The 27,959-nt window shown below is 46.5% G+C and overlaps 1 protein-coding gene across 2 annotated transcripts; it reads right to left on the bottom strand.

The window, feature by feature from the left end:
• Positions 503 to 27,558, bottom strand: SNUPN (snurportin 1). 2 transcript variants are annotated; one of them, XM_001929236.5, is made up of 9 exons: positions 27,423 to 27,558; positions 23,712 to 23,874; positions 19,222 to 19,369; positions 12,050 to 12,154; positions 11,742 to 11,838; positions 9,020 to 9,117; positions 5,690 to 5,767; positions 2,508 to 2,588; positions 503 to 1,094 (listed from the first exon to the last, which is right to left on the bottom strand). In XM_001929236.5, the coding sequence occupies exons 2-9, from the start codon at positions 23,867 to 23,869 to the stop codon at positions 771 to 773; spliced, it is 1,089 nt and encodes a 362-aa protein (XP_001929271.1). In that variant the 5' UTR covers positions 23,870 to 23,874; positions 27,423 to 27,558; the 3' UTR covers positions 503 to 770. The 2 variants fall into 2 exon arrangements, with proteins under 2 accessions (XP_001929271.1, XP_003128528.1); XM_003128480.4 differs by lacking the exon at positions 5,690 to 5,767.

The raw sequence follows: 27,959 nt of genomic DNA, 5'->3' as shown, positions 1-27,959 counted from the left end.
CCCTCTGCTCTTCCCAGCCCCCCACCCCCGCCCCATGCGCTATGCACCTTTCTGCACTATAGCAATCATACCACACTCTTGATGCAGGTGGGTTTATTTTCTCACTGGCTTGTGAGCTCCTCAAGGATGGAGATCTATCCCTCTCCATAACCTGCTCCTATAGCAGGGGCTTTAGCACAAGGCTTATCTTCTGGAAGGTGCTCAAATGTTTGTTGAAGTAGTGAATGAACTCCATTTGCATTTTATCTCTGGCTGTGTCTAAACCAAAGAAAATCACACATCTTCTCAGAAGAGGGAACATATTCAAATACCAAGAACTGCAGTTCCTGGTAAGACCTTTTAGAAAAATGACGTTACCAACAGCAGCAACTGGAAACTCAGCAGAATGCTTAAGTGCTAAAAACACTGAGATGGGCCAAGACTTGAACTGTCATGGTTTCAGGAGCCTGGAGGGGTGGAGGTGGGGGGCACTCCTGACTGTGTTTAAGAATCACAGACAGCCTCCTTCTTAAGAATTATGTATATTGACATTGTGGATCTGGCATACATTTTCACAGGAGCCACTGCTCAAATCCGACGACCACTCAATCTGGGAACCTCTCCCAACTGTTAGAGCCAGCATTTCAGATAGGAGATTAGCCGTTTTCACTTTCCAGCTTTGGAAAGTCTGCTCTAAAACGAAGTCACCTTCTTCTTGTCACTGTCCTCCTCCCCAGCCTTCCCTCTGGGACCAAGCACCATCCCGTGACTCCCAAAGAAGGCTGCCCTCCCTAGTTCTCCATGAGGCTCCCTGGGGGGTCGAGGCTCTGGGGAGGGCTCTTCAGCTTGGGGGTAGACAGGTGCTCCAACTCATAGCACCCGTTCTCAGAGGCCTTGTGTGTGAGCTTCTCCTTCAGGCCCTCCCTCTGGCTCCTCTTATGCTCGATAATCTGTTGGAGCTGGTGCCCAGCATATTCTGGCTTGGTGGTCAGCGGGCCAGCTGGCACAGCTACACCGAGAACATCTGACACCATGTAGGGCCGCAGCCAGCCCACCAGAGGAGTGCTTCCAGGGCTGTAGTGGGTCTGCTTGTGGTAGAAGAGAAGTCCATCCACCTGCATGAGAGGAAACCAGGGATCAGAATGACTTCTGGGGCCACACGTTTCCAGGAGAGCTAGATGCACAGGGGCAGCCCCTGTGGTCCAACTCTTTCTTTCTGGGTCACTGCCAGAGGAAAAAGAGTCCTCGTTTCTAACACACGAATTTCTCTAAATGAAGAAATGGCCTAGAAAACTGAAATTTAGAAAATAAAAACATAAGTAGTACTTTCCTGTTTACAAGGTGCTTTCCTACCCACTCTTTCACCTTCTTACCCACCATGAGAGTGTCTAAGAGACGGGGCTGCTCAGGCTCGGGGAGGTCTGGGGCCTTCTCTAAACACACAGTGAGTAGGAAGCAGAAACCAACTTGAACCCAGGTCTTCTGTCACCAAATCCCAGGCACTTCCTGCCACCCAGTCGGGATGCGTTCCAAATAGGGAACAAAGCACCAAGATGCTGGACAGCCGAGCACAGGGGAAACAGCCTGTTAAGAAGCTCTGCTCCCCTGCCACTGCTGGCTGCCTAAACCTCCCCTCTAAACTGTTTGTGAGCCATGTTCTGGGAAACTCGGTTTTTCTCAACGGGAAGACCTCCCACAGTCCCATATTTTCTTTTCTGTGATTCAGTGACTCATCTCTAAAAAGCATTTATTGTCACTGGGGCATAAGGGTTATAAATAAAGATGGTGTTCTTACCACCTTCTTAATTGACTCCCAGAAATGAAGGCAACTCAGCCTTTGCCATTTCCTCATTCAGGAAGCTGTGATCCTTTTAGCAAAATTATATCCAGTTCAAGCAAATACTTGCAGATGACTAGGCAGAATTTTAAAGGGTATGATGGGCAAAAGCAGTTGGCTTGTTGAGCCTGGAGAGGGTAAGCGGGGACGATTAAGGTCTGCCCAGGACTGAGGAGATTCTGGGGATGTGGGACTTTCAGCACTAAAACCGGGAAGTCCTGGGGAACCTGGGACAAACTGGTCACCCTACTTCCAAGCCGAGGCTCAGCAAGCACTGCCATCCCCAGGGGACCATTTGCTTTTCAGAGGAAGGAAGGATTAGGAGTTCTGTCGTCACAGAAGCCCCTTTACAACCAGCCTTGGCGATTAAACAAGGGGCCTGGCTCTCAGGCTTGTAGCAGAAAGAGGAACTCAAGAAGGACCTAGGAGTGGAAGCCTCCCACCTCTCTGGGGCTCAGTGTATCCCCTGTGAAATGGGGGAGTCAGATGAGTTGTCCTGTCAGGACCCTTCCTGCTTACTTCTCTGGCAGCGGGGAGCTGAGGCTCTAAAGGGCCCCAAGTGCAGCCTTTCCCAAGAGTCAGCTTTCAGCTCTTTGCTGGCACTTTGAACCAGCAAAGTCAGAGGAGCTCTTAAGATGCTGTGTAACCAAGTTTGATCACATCGGAGCAATAAAGACAATGGTTTTGTTACCTCAAAAGGGAAATCCATAGATAGCACTTCACACAGGCTCTCAGGGGTACAAGGGAAATTCTTTAGCCCCACAAATTTAAACTAAAATAGAAATGAGAACAAAGAATGAGTGCATGTTACAAAAGATACTGGTTCCAGCAACTGAGGAGCTATATCAAAGACGGAAAGTTTTCAGTCTCATCCTTTCCTACCGGCTCCCCTGAACCTCCCCTCTGACTTACTAGGTCAGTGGTTCTTGGTTCTCAACCTTGCTTTATACAGGAGAACCATCTGGGAAACTTAAAAATTACTGATGCCCTGGGAGTTCCCATTGTGGCTCAGTGAGAACAAACCATGAGGATTCAGGTTCGATCCCTGGCCTCGCTCAGTGGGTTGAAGGATTCAGTGTTGCTGTGAGCTGTGGTGTAGGTCGCAGACACAGCTCAGATCCCAAGTTGTATCCTGTGGCTGTGATACAAGCTGGCAGCTGCAGCTCTGATTCGACCCCTAGCCTGGGAACTTCCATTTGCCCTAGGTGCGGCCCTAGAAAAGACAAAAGAAAAAAATTGCTGATACCTAGGCCCCACGCTGACATTCTGACTACACTGGTCTGGGGTGGGACCCATGCATTTTTTTTTTTTTTTAAGATCTCCAATTGATTTTAACATACAGTCAAGATTGAGAACCACCGCCCTGTGCTAGGTTTAGGGATTCTATGTTTTTCTTCCCGCCCTATGACAGTTGCCCCTAATGAAGAGCTGGTCAAGCTCCTTTCACACCAGCATAAATTTTTAGACTGAAGCAGAATAACAAAGTGACTAGGACTATGATCACTTCTAAGTCAGAATGCCTGGGTTTGAATTCCCAGCTCTGCCAATCATTTAATCTCCCTATGCCCCCCATTTTTCCATCTGTAAAAAGGGTCAATAAAAGTACCTACTTCATAGGGTTGTTGTGCAGATTCAGGGAGATGGTACGTGCAGTGCACACAGAATAGCATCTCAGAGAAAGCAGCACCCATGTGCCCCTTCCTCAGGGCATGTTCTTCCAGGACCTTACTGATAACATCACTGGAAGTCCTGGCCTCATTTATTGTCTTGTAACTGGTTATCCAGGTGCCTTTAAAAATGTTGTAAATGGGGGTTCCCATTGTAGCTCAGCAGGTTACGAACCTGACTAGTATCCATGAGGAAACGGGTTTGATCCCTGACTTTGATCAGTGGGTTAAGGATTTGGCATTGCTGTGAGCTGTGGTGTAGGTCGAAGACACAGCTTGGATCCTGGGTTGCTGTGGCTGGCTGTGGCGTAGTCTGGGAACCTCCATATGCTGCAGGTGCAGCCCTAAAAAAGAAAAAAAAAAGTTTTAAGAAACCTGTGCAAATGCGAAACTACAGGGCTTAACTAATAAAATGTAATGAAAGTAGTTATCCCATATTTAATCACTGAGCGAATAGCAAAGACACTTGGGCTAGTGTCCTGGATTGTGGGACCCTGAGGAAGGCAGTCCCCTCTCTGAGTCTATACCCTCATCTATAAAAAGAGGGAACTGTCTAGATAAAGTCACTCTCCACTCAGATACTAAAAAAGAAGTTCTCAGTGTGTTCCATGGACCAGCAGTATCAGTTTCATTGGGGAAATTGTTAGAAATGCAAATTCTTAGGCTTTACACCAGACCCACTGAATCAGAAACTCTGGGGGTGAGACTCAGGAGCCTATGTTTTACCAGGCCTCCAGGGGCCACTGATACATGCTAAATTTAAGAACCACTATACTAGGGAGCTCCTGTTGTGCCTCAGTGGTAATGAACCCAACAAGTATCCATGAAGATATGGGTTCAATCCCTGGCCTTGCTCAGTGGGTTAAGGATCCAGCGTTGCGGTGAGCTGTGGCAAAAGTTGCCAACATGGCTTGGGTCTGGATTGGCTGTGGCTGTGGCTATGGCTGTGGCTGGCAGCTGTAGCTCTGATTCCACCCATTGCCTGGGAACTTCCATATGCCACACCTGTAGCCCTAAAAAGAAAAAAGAAAAAAAAAGAAAAAAGAACTACTATACTAGAATTCTTTTTTTTTTTTTTTTTTTTTTTTTTGTCTTTTTGTCCTTTTAGGGCCACACCCGAGGCATATGGAGGTTCCCAGGCTAGGGGTCTAATTGGAGCTCCAGCTGCTGGCCTACACCACAGCCACAGCAACACCAGATCTGAGCCGCATCTGCAACCTACACCACAGCTCACGGCAACGCTGGATCCTTAACCCAGTGAGCGAGGCCAGGGATTCAACCCGAAACCTCATGCTTCCTAGTCAGATTCATTTTCATTGTGCCACAACAGGAACTCCTAGAATTCTAAATGGCATTATTAATCAAAGCAGTTATTAGCATTTTATATCAATCACTATTTATTGAGTGCTCCCCAGAAGTATTATGCTAGAAAGACTTGCACATTTACATCATTTAGTTCTTACAACAACCCTGTGAAGTAAGTATTATTAACCCTATTATACAGATGAAAAAACCAAGGACAAATAAAGATTCTTGTGTGTGTGTGCGTGTGCGTGCTTTTAGGGTTGCACCACCTATGGTACATGGAAGTTCCCAGGCTAGGGACTGAATTGTAGCTGCAGCTGCCAGCCTGCACCACAGTCACAGCAATGCCAGATCCTAACCCACTGAGTGAGGCCAGGGAGTGAACCCTCATCCTCATGGATACTAGTCAGGTTCGTTACCACTGAGTCACGACGGGAACTCCCAAGTGAAAATGTTAACCTAGTGATTGTTAAAGCCAAAACTGAATCTGGATAACTGTTAAACCTATATGTTTCACACCATGCCATGCTGCCTCAAAAAGGAAAAAAAATTCATTCATAATGATCGTTTTTGTGTGTGTATCTTTTTAGGGCCACACCTGTGGCATATGGAGGTTACCAGGCTAGTGGTCCAATGGAAGCTACAGCTCCTGGCCTACACCACAGCCATAGCAATGTCAGATCCGAGCCGTGTCTGTGACCTACACCACAGCTCACGGCAATGCTGGATCCTTAACCCAGTGAGCCAGGCCAGGGATCGAACTGTGTCCTCATGGATGCTAGTTAGATTCGTTTCCACTGAGCCACACTGGGAACTCCATTCATAAGGATTATATTTAGATAATGGACCAAACCAAACCAAACCCCATAGGGAACTCTACGATCCTAACACCAGGTCTTACAGGATTGAGCTTAGTTTTCTCTCCCAGTCCTTCTTCTTCTGGTAATTTTGAATGCATCCAGTAGAATCGGAAATCAGTCTGCCGCAGACAAGAGAAACGGAAAGATGAAATACTGCTCGCTTCAAAGGATTATATAAACAAAAACATCCCACTCTAAAAAGTTACCTGATGGTCAAAAAGTGCAAACTGCCAGTTATAAGATATGTAAGTACTAGGGATGGAAAGTACATTGCTGTGACTACAGTTAACACTGCTGTATGAGCAGGTATGTATTTATGAGAACTGTTAAGACTAAATCCTGAGTTTTCATCAAAAGGGAAAAAAATTATTTTTTCTGGAGTTCCCGTCGTGGCGCATTGGTTAACGAATCCGACTAGGAACGATGAGGTTGCAGGTTTGATCCCTGGCCTTGCTCAGTGGGTTAAGGATCCAGCATTGCCGTGAGCTGTGGTGTAGGTTGCAGATGCAGCTCGGATCCCGAGTTGCTTCGGCTGTGGTGTAGGCCAGTGGCTACAGCTCCGATTAGACCCCTAGCCTGGGAACCTCCATGTGCCATGGGAGCGGCCCTAGAAAAGGCAAAAAGACAAAAAAAAAAAAAAAAAAAAATTTTTTTTTCTTCTTTTTTTTTAATGTATCTATATGAGATGATGGATTTTTTTTTTTTTTTTTTTTTCCTTTTCTGGTCGCCCCACAGTATATGGAGTTCCCAGACCAGGGAATTGAGCCACATCTTCCACCTACAGCACAGCTCATGGCAATGCTAGATCCTTACCCCACTGAGCAAGGTCAGGGATTGAACCCAAAACCTCACGGTTCCTAATCGTTTCTGCTGCGCCACAATGGGAACTCCCTGAATTACAATTTATCTGACTTACTGATACGTACCCTTCTGTAGGGGCTTTTCTTTAACTATTTTCTAAATTTCTAAACCAGGAGTTCCCTTGCGGCATAGTGGGTTAAGAATCCAGTGTTGTCACTGCAGTGGCCTGGGTTGCTGCTGCAGCTCAGGTTTGATCCCTGGCCTTGGAACTTACACATGCCACAGGTGTGGCCACAAAGAAAAAAAAAAAAAAAAAAGAATCTATCTAAAACCAAAATAAAAAAGCCCCACAGTCTTTTCTTTGTATTATCAAAACATAGGTGGTTTTAGTTACCAGATTTGCAGTTTGTGAATGCATGTTACAAAACATCCTTCAACAGAATTAAGGGAAAATATATTCTAGATTGAATTTTCGAGGTGAGTTTGACGCTTGGCTCTGCATTTGGGCAAGGTACTTAACATCTGTGGCCCCCAGCTTTCATATCCATATGATGAGGAGTAATAACAACAGTACATACTTACCTTTGAGAGTTGCTGTAACAGATTCCAGGAGATCATGCTCACACCAATGCAAGTCTTGGCTATTCTTTTTTTTTAGGGCCGCACCCACAGAATAAAGAAGTTCCCAGACTAGAGGTCAAATCGGAGCTACAGCTGCTGGCCTATATACTGCAGCCACAGCCACTTGGGATCCGAGCTACAACACGGCTCATGGCAACTCAGGATCCACTGAGCGAGGCCAGGGATGGAACATGCAACCTCATGGATCCTAGTCGGGTCCGTTACCACTGAGCCACGACAGGAACTCCTTGGCTACTATTTTTTGAATGAGGTGCATGTTTTTGAATTCTGAAGTACACCCACCTTGCTTGATTTAGAAACTTAGCTTGGGGTGATGGCTGTGGAAAGAAGCAGCCTGTGGTGATAACCTGTGAGTTTCAAACCTGCGTTTGCACGAAGATCACTTGGAGGCTTGTTAAAACATAAGCCTTATCCCCAGAGTTTCTGATTCAGTAGGTCTAAGAATTTGCATTTCTTTTCTTTTCTTTTTTTTTTTTTGGCTGCATCTGAGGCATATGGAAGTTCCTGGGCCAGGGATCAAATCTGAGCCAGAGCTGTGGCAATGATGGATCCTTAATCTACTTCACTGGGCCTGGGATTGAACCCATGCTGCTGCAGAGACAACAAAGGATCCTTAACCCACTGCGCCACAGTGGGAACTCGAAGAAAATCTGTATTTCTAACAACTTTCTGAGGCCTCACATTGAGAATCACTCTGATAAACTAATTGACAAAAGGAGTTCCTATTGTAGCTCAGAGAACTCGACTAGTATCCATGAGGACACATGTTCAATCCCTGGCCTCACTCAGTGGATTAAGGATCTGGTGTTGCCACAAGCTACAGCGTAGGTCGCAGATATGGCTTGGATCTGGTGTTGCTGTGGCTCTGATTTGACCCCTAGCCTGGGAACTTCTGTATGCCACAGTTGTGGCCGTAAAGAGTAACAACAACAAAAAAGACTAACTGACAAGGGACACCAAAAACCCACCACTATAAAAGTGGGACAATGATGGGGAAGCATAGGAACAGAGATGGAGCCTGTGGGGTGACCTTGCCTCTCTGATGACTGTCACTGTCACTCATAAGAATCACCAATCTGAGAAAAATGTGTTGAGGGGAGATGATCTGGGGGCCTCTCCTCACTTGGAAAATCTTCCAGAGCTATAGCCCCTCAGGGATTTGAGGCTTAAGCGTCTAACCAAGGAGGTCCTGACTTTTCCGGGTCAGGGTGTGGTTGCTGAAGGAGTGGAGGTGGGAGAGTCTATTTGACGGCCCTTAACATTCCACCTCCTCTTCCTTGAGCGCCTGCATGAGGTGACAGCCCCTTTGCCCACAACCTCCCCTGCCAGCAATCCTCCCCCCGATCTGCAGAGAGAGGAGGGGCGATCACAGCTTGTACCAAGCCCCCGCCTACCCTCCCGTTTCTCTTTCCTCCCCTCAGGAATTGCTATACTTCCCTTAGTGCCTCCTACCTCTTGTTATAAATGAAGCTAATTTAAACACACTCAAAGATGCAAGGAACGTTAGATAATGTTCTTGATATACCACATCCTGTACACACCAAGAAGCTGGTCACGCACCAAACCCACACACTAAGGTACTTGCCTGGGAGAGGAGAAAACAGGAGAAGACATGGAGTTCCTGCCATGGCGCAGCGGAAACGAGTCTGACTAGGAACCATGAGGTTTCGGATTCGATCCCTGGCCTCGCTCAGTGGGTTAAGGATCTGGTGTTGCCGTGAGCTGTGGTGCAGGTCAAAGACGTGGCTTGGATCTGGCACTGCTGTGGCTGTGGTGTAGGCCGGCAGCTGTAGCTCCCATTGGACCCTTAACCTGGGAACCTCCATATGCCGTGGGCGTGGCCCTAAAAAGCAAAAAAGCAGAAAAAAAAAAAAAAAAAAAGACCAAAACAAAATAGGAGAAGACATGAAGAGAACATCAGTCCTTACCTGGCAGTCATAAAAAGGGTGCCCCCGCCAACACATCACGTCCAAAACATAGTAGGTCTGGTTCACTTCACTGTAAATGCAGTCTAGAATGGTGTAGTCTGGGGACACAAAGCACAAATTCCGTGCCGGGTTCCTCTTCCCATTGGGCTTCCCTCCACCAACCTAAGGGGCTTAGAAACTGAGGCTAGCAATCCTCAGTGCTCACACAGCAAGCACCCGCACTAAGGCACAAAGTTCCCTTTGTCCCTGAGTTTGCCTTTCCTGGCTAAGGGTGTGCAGCTTAAGGGTGATCTGAGGTATGACAGCATGAGAGAGATCAAGGCAACACTTAACGCCAAGCCTAAGTTCTGAACATCTGGATAAACCGGGACAATTTTTTTTTTTTTTTTGGTCTTTTTAGGGCCGCTCCCATGGCACATGGAGGTTCCCAGGCTAGGGGTCAAATCAGAGCTGTAGCCACTGACCTATGCCACAGCCACAGCAACGCAGGATCTGAGCTGCAGCTGGTAGCTACACCACAGCTCATGGCAAAGCCAGATCCTTAACCCACTGATCGAGGCCAGGGATTGGACCTGCAACCTCATGGTTCCTAGTCGGATTCGTTTCTGCTGTGCAATGACAGGAACTCCCTACAATTACTTTTTGAGTTCTCATCAGAAGCGCTGTGTTCAGTGGGGATTATAAGTGACCCCTGCCTTTAAGGAAGTTACAATCCAGTTAAAGAGATAAGACATCCACAGGGGAAGGAACCAAGAGCTGAACCATACAGCGCAAACTAAGAGAAATGAGAAGTGGAGGAAAAAGAGATTGAAGCAGTAGTAAATGCTTCATAGAAGAGATGGGATATGAACAGACTCTTCGGGGATCAGAGAACTAAAATAACAGGGCAGAAGGGAGGTGGGAGGGCATCAGGCTGGAGCACTGAAGTGGCCTGAGCAAAGGCCCAGAGGTTGAATGAACTGGGCACACGTGTGGAGCAAGGAGGCAAAGTGATGCAGGTATGGGGGGCAGGAGAAGGGCCACAGTCCTCATGTGAAGGGCTCCAGGAGCCAACAGAGAGGAGTGGGGCTCAATACAGAGGACTGAGAACCATCAAGAAAGCCTGAGCCAGCAGAGAAGGCCCAGCTCTGCCAATTGCTAACAGAACGACTGTGGGAAAGTTATTTAACCTTTGTGACCTTAGTCTCCTCTGCTAGGCCCAGGTGGGATGGAGAAGCTAAGGTTAGGACAGTGGTCAAGGAGAAAAGGGGATTTGACATGGAAGCCCCAGCAAGAATTTACTGTATGTTAAACTTGGCCTTCTGAGGGAACTCTCCCCAGAAAAACTGCACTTATCACCTTGTGATAGGTATATTGACTTTAATTCAGGGGGTTACCGTCTAGAGGCCTCACAAGTTGCAACTGTTCTGCAACTGAGGAAGCCTAATCTTGAAGGAGAAACCAGTAGGCAAGGTGGTATCTGGGGTGCAGTTTCAAAGGTGCAGTTTTTTTTTTTTTAGAGCTGCACCTGTGGCATATGGAGGTTCCCAGGCTAGGAGTCTAATTGGAGCTGTAGCCAGTGGCCTACACCATAGCCACAGCCATGCCAAATCTGAGCCGAGTCTTTATTTTTTTAATTTTTATTTATTTATTTATTTTGCCTTTTTGCCTTTTTTAGGGCTGCACCCAAGGCATATGGAGGTTCCCAGGCTAGGGGTCTAATCAGAGCTGTAGCCACCAGCCTACCCCAGAGCCACAGCAACTCGGGATCTGAGCAGCATCTGTGACCTACACCACAGCTCACTGAGCAAGGCCAGGGATCAAACCCGCAACCTCATTGTTCCTAGTTGGATTCGATAACCACTGAGCCACGACAGGAACTCCTATTTTTTTAATTAAAAAAAAAAAAATTTTTTTTTTTTGTCTTTTTAGGGCTGCACTCATGGCACATGGAAGTTCCCTGGCTAGGGGTCCAATTGGAGCTGTAGCCACTGGCCTAACACCACAGCCACTGACCTACACGGGATCCAAGCCAGGTCTTCAACCTACACCACAGCTCATGGCAACGCTGGATCCTTAACCCACCGAGTGAGGCCAGGGATCGAACCCACGTCCTCATGGATACTAGTCTGGTTCGTTAACCACTAAGCCACAATGGGAACTCCTGTTTTTTTGGGTTTTGGTCTTTTTAGGACTGAACCCTCGGCATACGGAAGTTCCCAGGCTAGGGGTCAAATCGGAGCTACAGCTCCCAGCCTACACCACAGCCACAGCAATGCCAGATCTGAGCCATATCTGCGACCTACACCATGCTCATGGCTATGCCAGATCCTTAACCCACTGAGCAAGGCCAGGGATCAAACCCACCTCCTCATGGATACTAGGCAGGTTTGTTACCACTAAGCCACGACAGGAATTCCTACTTTTTAATTTTTTTACGGCTGCATGTGTGGCATATGGAAGTTCCTGTGCTAGGGGTCGAATCAGAGCTGCAGCTGCTGTCCTACGCCACAGCCACGGCAACAACAGATCTGAGATGTATCTGCAAACTCTGCTGTAGTTATGCGACAACGCCGGATCCTTAACCCACTTGGTGAGACCAGGAATTGAACCTACATCCTCACGGAGACTATGTCTCTGCTGAGCCACAACAGGAACTACTCAAAGTGGGTCTTTAAAACAACTAACCAAGCCCTGTCTTTTACTGATTGTAAAACTTAAACAGACAATCATATGGAGGTACCTTTTGCTGTTGTTGAGTTTCGCCTGTTGCCTCCTGGCAGAAGAGAAGAAAACCTGTTGACACAGTAACCACTCTTGGTATAGGCACTGGTAGAACCCTGTGGGGAAAGAGAGTTACCACCCTGCTTAGGCAGCCAGGTCTCCTCTTCCTCATCCACATTCTGCAGGGGTGCCAGCAGTCCAAAGATGAAAGCATTCCAATCCCCAGGCCAGATACAGCCGCTGTGGCAGACAGGGAACACGGAGCACAGAGAAGCCCTCCCGCTACAGGCCAGGCATGTAGCACAGGGGGCAGGAGCAGCTACTCACCCTGGAGGCCACAATAAGGGCTCTTTTTCCAACAGGGCACACGACCACAATCCATTCCTGCCCCAGATCTGAAGGGACGTCAATCAACCACTCTGAGAGCATTAACTGGGAACACAAAACATAGTGTTAAAAATCAACAGGGCCAACAACCCAACTGAAAAATGGGCAAAAGACCTGAAGAGACATTTTTCCAAAAAAGATATACAGATGGCCAACAAGCACATGAAAAAATGCTCAACATCAGTGATTATTAGAGAAATGAAACTCAAAACACTATGAGATACCATCTCACACCAGCCAGAATGACCATCATTAATAAGTCCACAAACAACAAATGCTGGAGAGGGTGTGGAGAAAAGGGAACCCTTCTACACCGTTGGTGGGAATGTACATTGGTACAACCTGGAGTTCCTGTCGTGGCTCAGTGGTTAACAAATCCGACTAGGAACCATGAGGTTGTGGGTTCGATCCCTGGCCTTGCTCAGTGAATTAAGGATCTGGCATTGCCCTGAGTTGTGGTGTCGGTCGCAGACGCAGCTTGGATCCCTTGTTGCTGTGGCTGTGGTGTAGGCTGGCAGCTGTAGCTCCAATTAGACCCCTAGCCTGGGAACCTCCATGTGCATGGGTGCAACCCTAGAAAAGACAAAAAACAAACAAACAAACAAAAAAACCAAATTGGTACAACCACTATGGAAAACAGTATGGAGGTACTTAGAAAACTATACATAGAACTACCACATGACCTAAAAATCCCACTCCTGGGCATATATCCAGACAAAACTTTCCTTGAAAAAGACACATGCACCCGCATGTTCATTACAGCACTATTCACAATAGCCAAGACATGGAAACAACCTAAATGTCCACTGAGAGATGACTGGATTAAGAAGATGTGGTACATCTATACAATGGAATACTACTCAGCCATAAAAAAGAACAAAAGAATGCCATTTGCAGCAATATGGATGGAACTAGAGACTCTCATCCTGAGTGAAGTAAGTCAGAAAGAGAAAGACAAATACCATATGATATCACTTATATCTGGACTCTAACATATGGCACAAATGAACCTTTACACAGAAAAGAAAATCATGGACATGGAGAACAGACTTGTGGTTGTCAAGGCAGGGGGGAGTGGGATGGATTGGGAATTTGGGGTTAATAGATGCAAACTATTGCCTTTGGAATGGATAAGCAATGAGATCCTGCTGAATAGCCCTGGGAACTATGTCTAGTCCCTTACGATGGAGCATGATAATGTGAGAAAAAATAATCTCTACATGTTTGCGTGACTGGGTCACCTTGCTGTACGGTAGAAAATTGATAGAACACTGTAAATCAACTATAATGGAAAAAATAAAAATCATTATAAAAAAAATCAACAGGGCTGTGCTATTCCTGTGTGTACAATGACAAAGAATTTATGTCCTATATATGCAATGAAAATACATGTAAAAGAATGAGAATGGAAAAGGGTGACAGCGGGACCTCCACTAGCTCTTAGTAATCAACTGTCTTCTGCTCCCTGTGAACTTCTCACTTTCATACCTGCATCCATACCCATTCTGCCTACCTCACCTCCTCTATCTAGGGGATAGGACCTTCCTCCTTTCCTTACTTTGTCTACCCACCTACCAGCATTACAACCATTATGTTCTAGGGGCTACACCTCAGAGATGAATAAAGTCCCTGACCTGATCAGGGACTTTATTAGATCATCATTTCCCAAACTACTGACCCAAATACTATACTAAAGGACGTTAGGAAATCTCCCTTAAAAAAAAAAAAAAAAAAAGGCAGGAGTTCCCTTCATGGCTCAGCGATTAACAAACCCGACTAGGATCCATGAGGATGCAGGTTCGATCCCTGGCCTCACTCAGTGCAGTGGATTAAGGATCCGGCATTGCCCTGAGTTGTGGTGTAGGTCGCAGATGCAGCTTGGATCCCGCATTGCTGTGGCTGTGGCGTAGGCTGGCAGCTGTAGCTCCAGTTGGACCCCTAGCCTTGGAACCTCCATATGCCGCAAGTGCGGCCCTAAAAAAAAAAAAAAAAAGCTGTGGTGAAATGAATTTAGAAAGACTTACTCTTGCACTCATCACTGGTCCCTCCCATAGAGTCCCTCCCAAAGACAAAGACTTTGGTCTATTAATTAATCCCTCCCACTGAATCTCTCCCATCTCCCCTTAGGCTACAAAATACTCAACCCCTAATCTTCAAAACCAAGACAAGAATGAACACCTTTCACCACTCTACATTTCGATGAAGCTATTCCACTTTCTTTTTTTAAACTACCCCATACTTCTTGCTGCTGCTTTCCACCCACTCTGACACCCTCAGTCCAGATTTGCTACCCAGCAGCCTTGCTAAAGGCCATCAGTGATCTCCTTGCAGCCAAGTATCTCTCTCTTCCCTCAAGTCCCCCTCTGCCCTTCCACTCCTGGTGTGATGCTGCCAGTCACAGCCTCCTTCTTGACACATGCCCTCTTGGCCCTGTGACACCATGCTATTGTTTTTCCTCCAAATATTTCTCCCTATACTCCCCCAAAACATGTAGATAATCTCCAGGGGCCTGTTTCAGATCCCCTTTTCTTTTCTCTTAGATGCTGTTCCCCATAGGGGTGGATCTCACCTATTTCTGTAGCTTCTTTTGTCATTTCTAAGAGGATGCTGCCCAATTCTCCTTTTTCATCTCCAGACTCTTTCATTTCTTCCAAACCTCTATTTCCAGCTGTCCCCTTGGCATCTCTTTCTCTGTGGGTCCTCTCTGTACCTCAGACTCAGCATAGCCAAAACGGAATTCAATGCCTTCTGCTGCCCAAGTACTTTCCATCCCTGAAAAACCCACCTTTCCCCTTCTGCATTCCATGCCCTGTTATTGAATCTTAAACCCAAGGCATAATCAACACTCCCTTAAAGAATAGCAGTAATATGGAGTTCCCGTCGTGGCGCAGTGGTTAACGAATCCGACTAGGAACCATGAGGTTGTGGGTTCGGTCCCTGCCCTTGCTCAGTGGGGTAACGATCCGGCGTTGCCGTGAGCTGTGGTGTAGGTTGCAGACGTGGCTCGGACCCCGCGTTGCTGTGGCTCTGGCGTAGGCCAGTGGCTACAGCTCCGATTCGACCTCTAGCCTAGGAACCTCCACATGCCGCGGGAGCGGCCCAAAGAAATAGAAAAAAAAAAAAAAAAAAAAAAAAGAATAGCAGTAATACAACATCAAAAGCAGCTCTGATTAGACCCCTAGCCTGGGAACCTCCATACGCTGAAGGTGTGGCCCTAAAAAGCAAAAAAAAAAAAAAAAAAAGCACAAATGAAAAATTAAAAAAAAAAAAAAAAGCCTAAATTAGACTAGAAGTTTCAAAATGTGAAAACTCTAGTTCTCTTATGGCCCAGTGGGTTAAGGATGCGGTGCTGTCACTGCTGTGGCTCGGGTTGCTGCTGTGGCATGGGTTCAGTCCCTGGCCTGGGAACTTCTACATGCTGCATGTTGCAGATGCAGCCAAAAAACAAGCAAGCAAACAAACAAAAAAGCCTGAACACAGAGTTTCCACATAGCCTAGTAACTCAACCCTGGGGTATACGCTCAAGAGAAATGAAAACATACGTTCACATAAAACATGTAAATAAATGTTCATAGCAGCATTATTCACAATAGACCCAAAGTGGAAACAACTCAAATGGCCATCAACTGATCAATGGATAAACAATGTCTGGTATATCTACACAAAAGAATATTATCTGAAAAGGAATGAAGTCCTGACACATGCTACAACATAATTGTATCTTTTTTTTTTTAAACTCACTAGATTACCAGTTTATTACAGGGGACATTAAAGAATACAGTTCAGGGAATTCCTGTTGTGGCTCAGTGGTAATGAACCTGACTAGAATCCATGAGGACATGGGTTTGATCCCTGTCCTTGCAAGGTGGGTTAAGGATCTGGCGTTGCCATGAGCTGTGGTGTAGGTCACAGATGCAGCTTGGATCCTGCGTTGCTGTGGCTGTGGTGTAGGCCAGTGGCTGCAGCTCTGATTTGACCCCTGGCCTAGGAACCTCCGTATGCCGCAGTTCTGCCCGCCCCCCCCCAAAAAAAAGAAAGAGAAAGAAAAGAAAACAATTCAACAGCTAGATGAAGAGACACTCGGGGCAATGTTACAAACAAAGGAACCTCTGTTTTCATGAAATTTAGGGCCTGGCATGGTAGCACAAGGAATCTGTTTGGATCACCAACCTAAAAGCTCTCCCAACCTCCTCCTTCATGGTAACGTAAATGAATCTTGAAAACCTTTTGCTAAATGAAAGAACCAGACACAAAAGGATGTATCTCACATGATTCCATTTATATAAAATGTCCAGAATAGGCAAATCCAGAGAGACAGAAGGTATGTTAGTGATTGCTAGGCCCTGGAGGGAAGGGGCAATGGGGAGTGACTGCTAACAGGTATGAAAACACTCTGGAATTAGATAGTCATAATGGGTGCACAGCTCTATGAATTACTAAAAAACAAAACAAAACAAAACAAACAAACAAAGCAAAAAAAACCCCCACTGAATTGTATACTGTAAATGGGTGAATTGTATGGTTTACGATTATATCTCAATATGATAGTTCTACAAACACAGTAGTGGTTACACTGTGGAGTACTCCTATGGGCTCTGGGCTAGGTATCTAAGGCACACTATCTCATTGACTCCTTCTAACAATCCGATGGGATAGATGCCCCATTTTACAGACAAGAAACCAGAGACTTAGAATGGTTAATAACTTGCTCATGCTCAATACAGAGCCTGGCTTTGAGGTCAGATCTATGTAAGCTTAAACCCTTATCCCCGAAGTTCCCATTGTGGCACAGCAGAAACGAATCCGACCAGAAACCATGAGGTTGCGGGTTCAATCCCTGACCTCGCTCAGTGGGTTAAGGATCCGGCGTTGCCATGAGCTGTGGTATGGGTCACAGACACAGCTCGGATCTGGCGTTTACTGTGGCTGTGGCGTAGGCTGGCAGCTGTAGCTCCGACTGGACCCCTAGCCTGGGAACCTCCACATGCCTCAGGTGCGGCCCTAAAAACAAAACAAAACAAAAAAACCAAAAAAATCCTTATCCGCTTCTCATATTACCTCTCCTAGCCAATCCACTGATAAATTCTGTTCATTCCACGTGGCAACATTTCTCACATTCATGACCCCTGTACCTTAGCACCTTCCCGGCCCCTGGCACCCACCATCAGATCTTTTGGCAAACCTAAGCTCCCTCCCACAGTCTCTCTCTTCCAGGCTTTTCCACACACTGATGTGAGAGTCATCACGTGAAGTCGCAACTCTGCTCCTGGTTCAAAAATTCTCAGTGGTTCCTCACAACCCAGAACAGGGGCTAAACCCCTGCACTTGATGCTACCATACTCCTCACCCAGCCCTGTGCTGTCCCACCTCGCTGGTCTGCACGCCTGTACTCCTCTCCCAGCTCTGGGCTCTTGTGCAGCCTCTTCCTGCAGCTAGAGTGCCTCTGCCTGTCAATGCTGTGCCCTTGTTTCAAAGATGCCTCCTCTTTTGTTAACCTTTTCCTGATTTCCCAACCCTGCTTCCTTCCCTGCTAGAAGTTAATTTTGCTTTCTTATTGGAAATCCATAACCTACATTTATTCCAGGAGGGCAAGGGCTCTTTCTGGCCCACGTCTGTCTTTCCCACAGCACAGCCCAGCTTAACATAGAACAGGGCCTCCAGCAATACTTGTTCAATAGAACTAAACTGTACTTTTTCAAAGAAGATGTTATTTGTGCTATATTTTTGGGGCAGATAAAGAGGATGGTAGCATATGCACTCAGGAAGCTTTTTTTTTTTTTTTTTTTTTTTTTTTGTCTTTTTAGGGCCGCACCTGTGGCATATGGAGGTTCCCAGGCTGGGGTCTTATCAGAGCTGTAGCCGCCAGCCTATGCCAGAGCCACAGCAATGTGGGATCTGAGCCAAATCTGCAACCTACACCACAGCTCACAGCAACACCAGATCCTTAACCCACTGATTAAGGCCAGAGATCGAACCCGAAACCTAGTCGGATCGGATTCCTAGTCGGATTCGTTAACCTCTGAGCCACGACGGGAACTCCAGGAAGCATATTCTAAAGGTGGGAGAGGATTCTGAGGTGACAAGACACTTGGGCTATACAGAGAAGGACAGAATAGCAGGGGAGACCCCTGGCCCCACATGGATGCATACCCTCCCTTCTGGAACACCTGGACTGCCAGAGCACTGGACAGTCCCCATGCCTGCTCCCCCTATGGTGCCACAGGCCACACTGGTTTCCTCTCTGGAACTGATTGGGCACTTAAGTCAAGTTTGGTATCATTACCTGCTGTTTCACGGCCTCAACCTCACTTAGGCCAACTGGCTGACTTGGGGTGGCTGGGAAGGCTCCCAGTGTTCAAGGATAGCTGCACGTCCAATCTCCTACCACTTGAGTGTGAAGCTCCAAGACCAGCCTGTTAGTTCACTGCTTAGGAAAGACTACCAACCTTGGAGGTGGTGTGGGGGATGGTACTGGGCTGAGCAGGCCTGACCTAGAACAGCTGTATCATGAGTAATAAAGAATGTTAATAATGGAGTCTAGGAGTTACCACCATGGCTCAGTGGTTAACGAATCCGACTAGGAACCATGAGGTTGCAAGTTCGATCCCTAACCTTGCTCACTGGGTTAAGGATCTGGCATTGCCATGAGCTGTGGTATAAGTCGCAGTTGTGGCTCAGATCCCGCCTTGCTGTGGCTGTGGTGTAGGATGGCGGCTATAGCTCCAATTCGACCTCTAGCCTGGGAACCTCCATATGCCGCAGGAGCAGTCCAAGAAATGGCAAAAAAAAAAAAAAAAAGAATGGAGTACATCAGTAGCCCAGGAGCTTTCTGCAGTAGGCTGGAAACCTTTGGTAACAGCATGAGGAAATGGTTCCCAAACCCACTACGTAGACTCCATCAGTGGCCCTCAGTCAACACACAGAACTGTAAGCCATCTCTTTTCATCCCATACATTTTACGTACATCAGCAATTTCTGTGCAGTTCCTATTCCAGTCCCTTCCTTCCTCAAACTCCTCTCCATAAGGCATAATGCAAGTACGGAGTTTTGACTCTGACTCCAAAGCAGAAGGAGTAGAACTAGCTGCATGTAACCTTCTCTGGACCACTCACTTGATTAGCATAGTGTTTTGGTAACTTCTTGCCAATGTCAATATCCATTTCTTCATCATCTTTCTTTTCTTCTTCTTCCTCACTCTCCATCCCTGTCCAATCATTTTCAGCCAGTCTTCTGGCATGATTCACATAATCCTGCCGCTTGCTGGGGAAAGAAAAGGCATAAAGATAGGTCTTTATGTCACATAGGAAGACACCCTACAATGTGACAGACATAATTCAAAGTCTCCAGATTCAAGAGCAACTTGGGAATTCTGGTGGGAGTAAGAGATGAGACGATATCCTCTGCTTAACTAGTAACCACCTTCTCACAGATCCTAAATAGGAAACCCCCTGTGAACATACCCAGGCTGCCTCAGAGTTTCTCAAGAATGGGCAAAGTAGAATAGTGAAAGGAATTCTCTAGTTCCCAAGTTCAAAGTTCACGAGTGGCTGATCCCACTCCCAACTCTACCTCAGGTGAGAGCTGACCCTTCCCTGCCTGGCAGACATCTAGTCTAAAGCCTCCCAGGAATTGTAGAGAGGAAACACTGACATGCAGTGAGAAGTATGACACAGGGACAGCATCTTGAACTTTCTGAGGAACAGCCAATTCCTGTCTAACTTTTTTTTTTCTTTTTTGGCCACACTCATGGCATATGGAAGTTCCTGGGCCAGGGTTCAAACTAGCAAGGCCACAGAGATCATTAACCCACTGCACCACAGTGGAAGTGCCTAACATATATATATATGTATATATATATATATATATATTTTTTTTTTGTCTTTTTGCCTTTTTCTGGGGCCGCTCCTGCGGCATATGGAGGTTCCCAGGCTAGGGGTGGAATCGGAGCTGTAGCCACTGCCAACACCAGAGCCACAGCAACACGGGATCCGAGCCGCGTCTGCAACCTACACCACAGCTCACGGCAATGCTGGATCATCAACCCACTGAGCAAGGGCAGGGACCGAACCCTCAACCTCATGGTTCCTAATCGGATTCGGTAACCACTGTGCCACGACGGGAACTCCCTTTTTTTTTTTTTTTTTTAAGAGGTACTTTTTGGAGTTTCCTCTTTGGTGCAAGGGACAAATGACCCAGCTTGTCTCTGGCACAGGTCACAGGTACAGCCCAGATTTGATCCCTGGCCTGGGAACTTCCATATTCCATAGGAAAAAAAAAAAGGGAAGTACTTAAAAAAATTATTTTTAATTGAAGTATAGTTGATTCACAATGTTGTGTTAGTTTCAGGTGTACAGCAAAGTGATTCATTTGGATATATATATATAGATTAGGACTTTGTTGGTTAGCTCTTTTTTTTCGGACTCACCTGCGGCATGCAGAAATTCCTGGGCCAAGGTTCAAACCCAAGCCACAGCTGTAACCAGAGCCACATGGTGACGATGACATGTTCTTAATCCACTGAGCCACAAGGAAACCCTGGTTATCTATTTTATAAGTACTAGTGTGTTGACGTTAATCCCAAACTCCAAAATTATCTCCCTCACCTCCCCCACTTTAACTTTCAAAAAAGGCCACTGAGAACAAAGGAAATCTCAGTAAAGATGTATGGACCTTAGCTACTAATAATGTATCCATATTGGTTCATTAGTTGTAACAAAGCGTACTATAACATAAGATGTTAATAGTATAGGAGCCCGGATGCAGGGTATATAGAAACTCTTTGTACTACACAACTTTTCTATAAACTAAAATTATTCAAACAAAAGTTGACTGATAAATTAACACAACTTTATAAATCAGCTATACTTCAATTTAAAAAAATTATTGAAGAAAAAAAGGCCACTTAGTTTAAAATTTAATCTTTTACCTTTTTGTTTCCCTTTATTGTTATCTTCCTCTTTTTTTAAATGGGTGCATCCACAGCATATGGAAGTTCCTGGGCCAGTGACTGAATCCTAGCTGAGGCAATGACAGATCCTTTAACCGCCTGTGCCAGGCTGGAGATCGAACTTGCACCTCCTCAGCAACCTGAGCCACTGCAGTCAGATTCTTAACCCACTGAGCCACAGCAAGAACTACATCTTCCTCTTTTTTTTTTTTTTTTTTTTTTTTGTCTTTTCTAGGGCTGTGTGCAGCATATGGAGGTTCCCAGGCTAGGGGTCTAATCAGAGCTGTAGCCGCCGGCCTACGCCACAGCCAGAGCAACTCGGGATCTGAGCCGTGTCTGCAATCTACACCACAGCCCACGGCAATGCCCGCTTAACCCACTGAGCGAGGCCAGGGATCAAACCCGCAACCCCATGATTCCTAGTCGGATTCGTTAACCACTGAGCCATGACTGGAACTCCCCCATCTTCCTCTTTTTTAAAAAACTACATATTCCAGAAAGTTTGGGAAATTGAGATGGAAGAATAAGAACTTTTTGGAACTGTTTCAAAGAGACTTGTAGACACACCACCTGCTATGCTTGGTTTCCTCAACGCTAAGGCAAGGTATAAACCACTGAGGCAGTGAGACCAACTTAGCTGGTTTTGTCTGACACATCCACGTGTTCGCGTCCACTGACGCCAAGGTGCACGTCAGAGAAAGCATGATGCGCCTGCATATTTGTGAAAAGGTGCATGTTCGTGGTTATTTCCCTGGCATTGTCTGTAATCACAAGAGAAGAAAACTGCTCACATGCCCATCAGCAGGGGACTATCTACGCAATGAAATACCTGTACCATAAGAAAGGAGGTGGCACTTTATAAACTGATATAGGGAGTTCCCGTTGTGGCTCAGTGGTTAACGAATCTGATTAGCATCCAAGAGGATGCAGGTTTGATTCCTGGCCTCGCTCAGTGGGTTAAGGATCCTGTGTGGCTGTGGCAGAGGCCAGTAGCTACAGCTCCAATTCGACCCCTAGACTGGGAATCTCCATATGCCACAGCGGCACCCCTAAAAAAATGTGTGTGTGTGTGTATATATGTATATGTATATATGTATATATATATATATATATAAATATATATATATATAAAACTGGGTCACTCTTCTGTACAGCAGAAATTGACAGAACATTGTAGATCAACTATAATAAAAAATTTAAAAATAAATAAATAAATAAACCGACACAGAATCTCTTTAAAAAAAAACACCGCTGTTAAATAAATATGATGAAGAGTGGAAGAATTCCTGCTGGGGCTCGGCAGGTTAAGGACCTGAAATTGTATCTTTGAGGATGGAGGTTCAGTCCCTGGCCTCGCTCAGTGGGTTAAGAATCAAGCGGTACCACAAGCTGAGGCACAGGTGGTAAATGCAGCTTGGATCTGATGTTGCTGTGGCTGTGGTACAGACTGCAGCTGCAGTTCCAATTCGACCCCTAGCCTGGGAACTTCCATATGTCACAGGTGCAGCCATAAAAAAAGAAAAGAAAAAGAACAGTATATTATACACTGCTACTTCTGTTAAAAAAAAAGAAGAAGAAGAAAAAAAAGGCAGAGTTCATTTGTTGTTCAGAGGGTTAAGGATCTGGTGGGGCTCTGGTTACAGCTGTGGCGAGGGTTTGATCCCTCGCCCGGGAACTTCTGCAGGCATACAACTATACACTTGCTCACATCTACGTAGACTATCTTTGGAAGGATACATAAGAAACTAATAATATAAGAGAAGAACTTGACGTCTAGAAAACAGATTTGGAAAAGAGACTTTTCACCATACACTCTTTATGTATCTCGAATTTTGAACAATATGAATGTATTACCTATTCCAAGTTAATTAATCATAATGTAAAAAAACTGGGGGTGAGAGGAAGGGGTGCTCTGAGAATGTAATCTATACGCAACCTGGGCATCATCTCTGCTAAACACATCTAGTGATAAAGCAGTGGGGAAAATGTAGACTGTACGGAAACTGTGGCTGTTCCTCCTAATCCTTAATTCTTTAATTTCTTACCCAGAAGAGGCCTGTGTTGCACTGAGAATAAAAGGACAGGCCCGGCCTTCAGAGCAGACCAGCCTCAAACACTCCTAGCCTGCTCTCTCTCTGTTTGCTCCTATTTGTTCGTCTTGGCATGGAGAATGAAGTGTATGGAAGACATTTCCTCAGATTCCCTGTGGAATTATTTGTCTTGAACTCCCAAGGGCTCCACAGAAACATCTGGGCTGAAGGAAGACAGGAAGACGGCACCAATGCCCGGATTCAGAGTGCAGGAGAAGTCACACAGGGAATGTGGGGAGTGGAAGTCTGGGCGTGGCTTTCACAAGTCCCTAAACTGCAAAGCTCAGTACTGCTGCCAGGAAAAAAAAAAGAAAAATTTAACCATATATTTGAGCTTTGCTTTCAAACTTAAGTCCCTCTCTACTTCCTCATCTTTTCCCAAGCTCTGGGTGTAAAGGATGTCTACCTCCACCATGACTTACCCCTCCCAAACGTATGGGCAAGAAGACCAACCTACAAAGAGTCTACTTGGAAGGGGGTTCTGGAGAGACAAGCCTGGAGCCTGCTGAAAGGGTCACAGCTCCGGGCCTGCAGAAAGAAGCCAAGGAGTTAAAGCATCCCTTACGATTTCTGCAGTTCCAGTAACCGGCGGCGCCGCTCGCTCTGCTCCAAGGAGCTGTACTTGGACTTGTACTGGGACAGGCGGGGGTGGGGGGCAGCTGTGCTGTTCAGATCTTGAGACACAGAAAAGCTACTGGCCAGGGCTTGACTCAGCTCTTCCATCTTCCCTACAAAGGAAAACATAAGAAAATGGTTCATTCATTTCCTATCACCTCCTGGGTATAGGCAGTCATGATGTAATACAATGGCTACTTTCCCAAAAAGTCTCACGTAATCCAAAATCACAACTATTTGCATGGGGGAAAAAGGAAGTTAAAGAGTGAATTAACATGCAAGCAATAACATTTTTTTCTTGACGATATTGCAATAATCATTTTGATAGCTCTGAGTGTATAGATATAAACCTCAACATCAAGCATTAAGCAAATTCGCCTTGTGCTGGAACCTAATTTTTGCTCTTTGTCATCACTCACCAGGGGCCTTGCCACTAATCGCTTCTTGCCATTGACAATATCTAGTGATGTGATCAAGTATCTGCTTTTTTCTGAATATTTCTAAATAGCCATTACTCAATAATTAAGGTAATTTTCTGATGCAAGTTTTATCCAATTGGCTGCTTATTTCTCTAATAAATGCCTATTCACATCAAGAAAATTTACCTCAAGTTCCCACTGTGGCTCAGCAGGTTAAGAACCTGACATAGTGTCCATGAGGATGAGAGTTCGATCCCCGGCCTTGCTCAGTGGGTTAAGGATCCAGCATTGCTGCAAGCTGCAGCATAGCTCACAGGTGGAGCTCAAATTCAATGTTGCTATGGCTGTGGTGTAGGCTGGCAGAGGCAGCTCTGATCTGACCCCTAGCCTGGGAACTTCCATATGCCACAGGTATGGCCCTAAAAAGTAAAAAAAAGGAAAAAAAAAAAAAAAAGAAGAAGAAGAAGAAGGAAGGAAGGGAGGGAGGAAGGAAGAAAAAGAAAGAAAATTTAGCTCTAGGAATACTGGTTCTGGAGCCCAGGGAGGAAGACAAGAGGAGCCAAAACCCCAAATCTGGCAATTACTTTCTTTTTATTTTATTTTTTGTTGTCTTTTTAGGGCATATGGAGGTTCCAGGCTGGGGGTCTAATTGGAGCTGTAGCCGCTGGCCTACACCACAGCCACAGCAACGCTAGATCCGAGTCACGTCTGCAACCCACACCACAGCTCACAACAATGCCGGATCCTGAACCCACTGAGCTAGGCCAGGGATTGAAGCCACATCCTCATGGTTCCTAGTCGGATTCATTTCCATTGCACCACAAAGGGAACCCCTACTTTCTTGTTTTATAGTTTATTTTGTTTGTTTCAGGTGGGCCCAAGGAAGATTTCAAGGCTACTTATGTGTGACTAAGAAAAGCTCTAGGATGTGTTAACAGCAGCTCTACGACTGTGAAGAACTGACATGTGGTACATTTGGGAGATAGGCAGTAGATGTCTTATTGGAGACAGATTACCAAGGCAGACCCCAAAGAATGGGAGTGGAAAAAAAGAGGTGAATTCCCACTTCACTCACCCCTCCATCAGTGAAGATGTGAGGTGGCCCAGAAGCTGGGCTGGCCCAACCCTCTAGTTCTAGTGTAAACCAGAGGGCACGACCAGTGCTTAAACTCCACCCCAGGCCATGTCCCAATGCTCTAAACACCAAAACTAACAGGTTCATTTCAGAGCCTCCATAGTTAAAAATACAACCCTATGGGCCTCTACTTGGCAAGGAGTTATTTTCCATTACACACTTGAAGTCAGATTTTTTAAAATAAATCTGCAGCATTAGATGTTTTTCTAATTTGAAAAGAACTTTATGTGTGGTTAAAAACTCATGATGTAAAATTTACCATCTTAACCATTTTTTTTTTTTTTGTCTTTTTGCTATTTCTTTGGGCCGCTCCAGCGGCATATGGAGGTTCCCAGGCTAGGGGTTGAATCGGAGCTGTAGCCACCAGCCTACGCCAGAGCCACAGCAACGCGGGATCCGAGCCGCGTCTGCAACCTACACCACAGCTCACGGCAATGCTGGATCCTTAACCCACTGAGCAAGGGCAGGGACCGAACCCTCAACCTCATGGTTCCTAGTCGGATTCGTTAACCACTGCGCCACGACGGGAACTCCGATCTTAACCATTTTTAAGTGTAGAGTCCAGTTGTGTTAATTACATTCACAAAGTTGTACAACCAATTTCCTGAACACTTATGCTTGTAAAACTGAACCTCTATACCCATTAAACATTAAAAAAACAAAACAAAACCCAGAGTTCCTGTCATGGTTCAGCAGAAACGAATCTGACTAGTATCCATGAGGACACAGGTTCAATCCTTGGCCGCACTCAGTGGGTTAAGGATCTGACATTACCATGAGCTGTCACAGTTTGGATCCTGGTTGCTGTGGCTGTGGCATAGGCCAGCAGCTGTAGCTCCAATTCAACCCCTAGCCTGGGAACTTTCATGTGCCGTGAGTATGGCCCTAAAAAGAAAAAAAAAAAAAAGAAAGAAAGAAAGAAAGAAAAAGATTACATATTATCAGTGGATTAGAGGCATGTCTCTTTTTTTGCATGCTTTTTTTTTTCTTAGGGCTGCACCTGAGGCATATGAGAAGTTCCCAGGCTAGGAGATGAATTGGAGCTGCAGCTGCCGGCCTACGCCACAGCCTTAGCAATGCAGAATCCCAGCTGCATCTGTCACCTACACCACAGCTCAGGGCAATGTTGGATCCTTAAAGCCCTGAGCAGGGCCAGGGACTGAACCCACATTCTCATGGTTACTGGTAGGGTATCTAACCTGCTGAGCCACACCAGGAACTCCCGAGGCATGAATTAACTTAAAAGTAAATGTAACCAGTGTTGCATAATTGAGGCTGGGTGATGAGTAATCAGGGTCCTAAATGGTATGATATTTTCTGTATTTTTCTGTACTTTTGTATAAGTTTGAACACTTCCATAATAACTTTTAAAATTCATTATGTCTTTGGCTTGCCAAAGTAATGACCAAATCTAAAATACATTTATTAGGCCTTATCGTGCTTTATCTTGGTGTGGGCTCCTGCTCTGCCAAGAACCATAAAATCCTTAAAAGTGATCCCTGTGCCTCCCTTTATGGCTGTCCTTGCGCTAGCTCCTGCTCTTTCAATCCATCCTTCAGATGGTTCTGACTCCAAGGGTTCTGACCTAGCGGTCTCATCCATTACCTGTATCCACTCTAACTTCCAAATTTCCAACCAGCCCGGGCCCCTCCCTCGAGCTCCAGACCCCGGCCGTCCCCCGCAGCCGGCCTCTTCCTCCTCTCCCTCCCCTGCACCTCCAGCGCCCCCACCTCGACTCCCAGAGCCCAGGATCTAGGCCACCTGGGCGTCTGCCACCGGGCTTCAGTCCGGGGGACTCTACCTGCTCCATTCAGCCATCCTCCCCGCCACAGCCTTTCTCTAGGAACAGGATCATCTAGGCCTTGCATGATTCGCCCCTCCCCCACAAGAAGCCCCTGAGGGGTCCTGGCAAGACAGTCTGGAACTGAAGAGTGGAAGCGGGCCCAAAGAGTGGAAGCGGGCCCAAAGAGTGGAAGCGGCCTGGGTCTGCCCCTCCAGGTGATGCCTCGGGAGGTCAGGAACACGAAGCGGACCACAGGGAGTCATAGCCAGGCGCACATGGACTATTCGGGAGCCGGCGGGGCCCACGCTCGAACCCAGGACTCACCGGGGAGAGGTGACAATTCCACGCGCCGCCGCCACCACTGCGGTCGGGAGCCGACCAATCAGCTGCCTGGAGAGAGTCGGTCCCTCCCCCTTAGCCGCCGCCGCGCCACCAGACCCACCCACCTGGAGCTTCCGGCTCCTCCCGCCGTTGGGAACGCCGGGAGTTCTTCCGCAGTTTGGTCGCCGGCTGGCCGTTACTTCCGCCCTCAACGGCCAGGCCTTTTCCTTTCCTCCCGGGCGGGGGTACTCTTTCTGCTTTTGCTTTGCAGTGTCCGCGACCCTTCTGCAAGGTGACTGGCTGGGCCGAGACCTCGCTCCTGGGCACGAGTTTCTGCGGCCTCCTTTCGCCAATAGGGGGAACCCCGAATTCGTGGCTGGGTGTTCAAGGCCCTCCTGGCCCTGGATCCTGCCGCCTCCCCCAGATCCACACAGTCTTTAGAGGCGCACCAACAGTCCGCTCCCTCTCCCCGTGTCCATACCAGTTACCTGCCAGTTAGCGGAATGACTGCTCACCACCTCCACCCCTAAGTCTCAGAAA

Source organism: Sus scrofa, chromosome 7 (genome assembly GCF_000003025.6).
Source record: "Sus scrofa isolate TJ Tabasco breed Duroc chromosome 7, Sscrofa11.1, whole genome shotgun sequence".
Classification (NCBI taxonomy): domain Eukaryota; kingdom Metazoa; phylum Chordata; class Mammalia; order Artiodactyla; family Suidae; genus Sus; species Sus scrofa.
The sequence above is the reverse complement of the archived record's forward strand: the minus strand, read 5'-3'. Positions and strand labels throughout refer to the sequence as shown.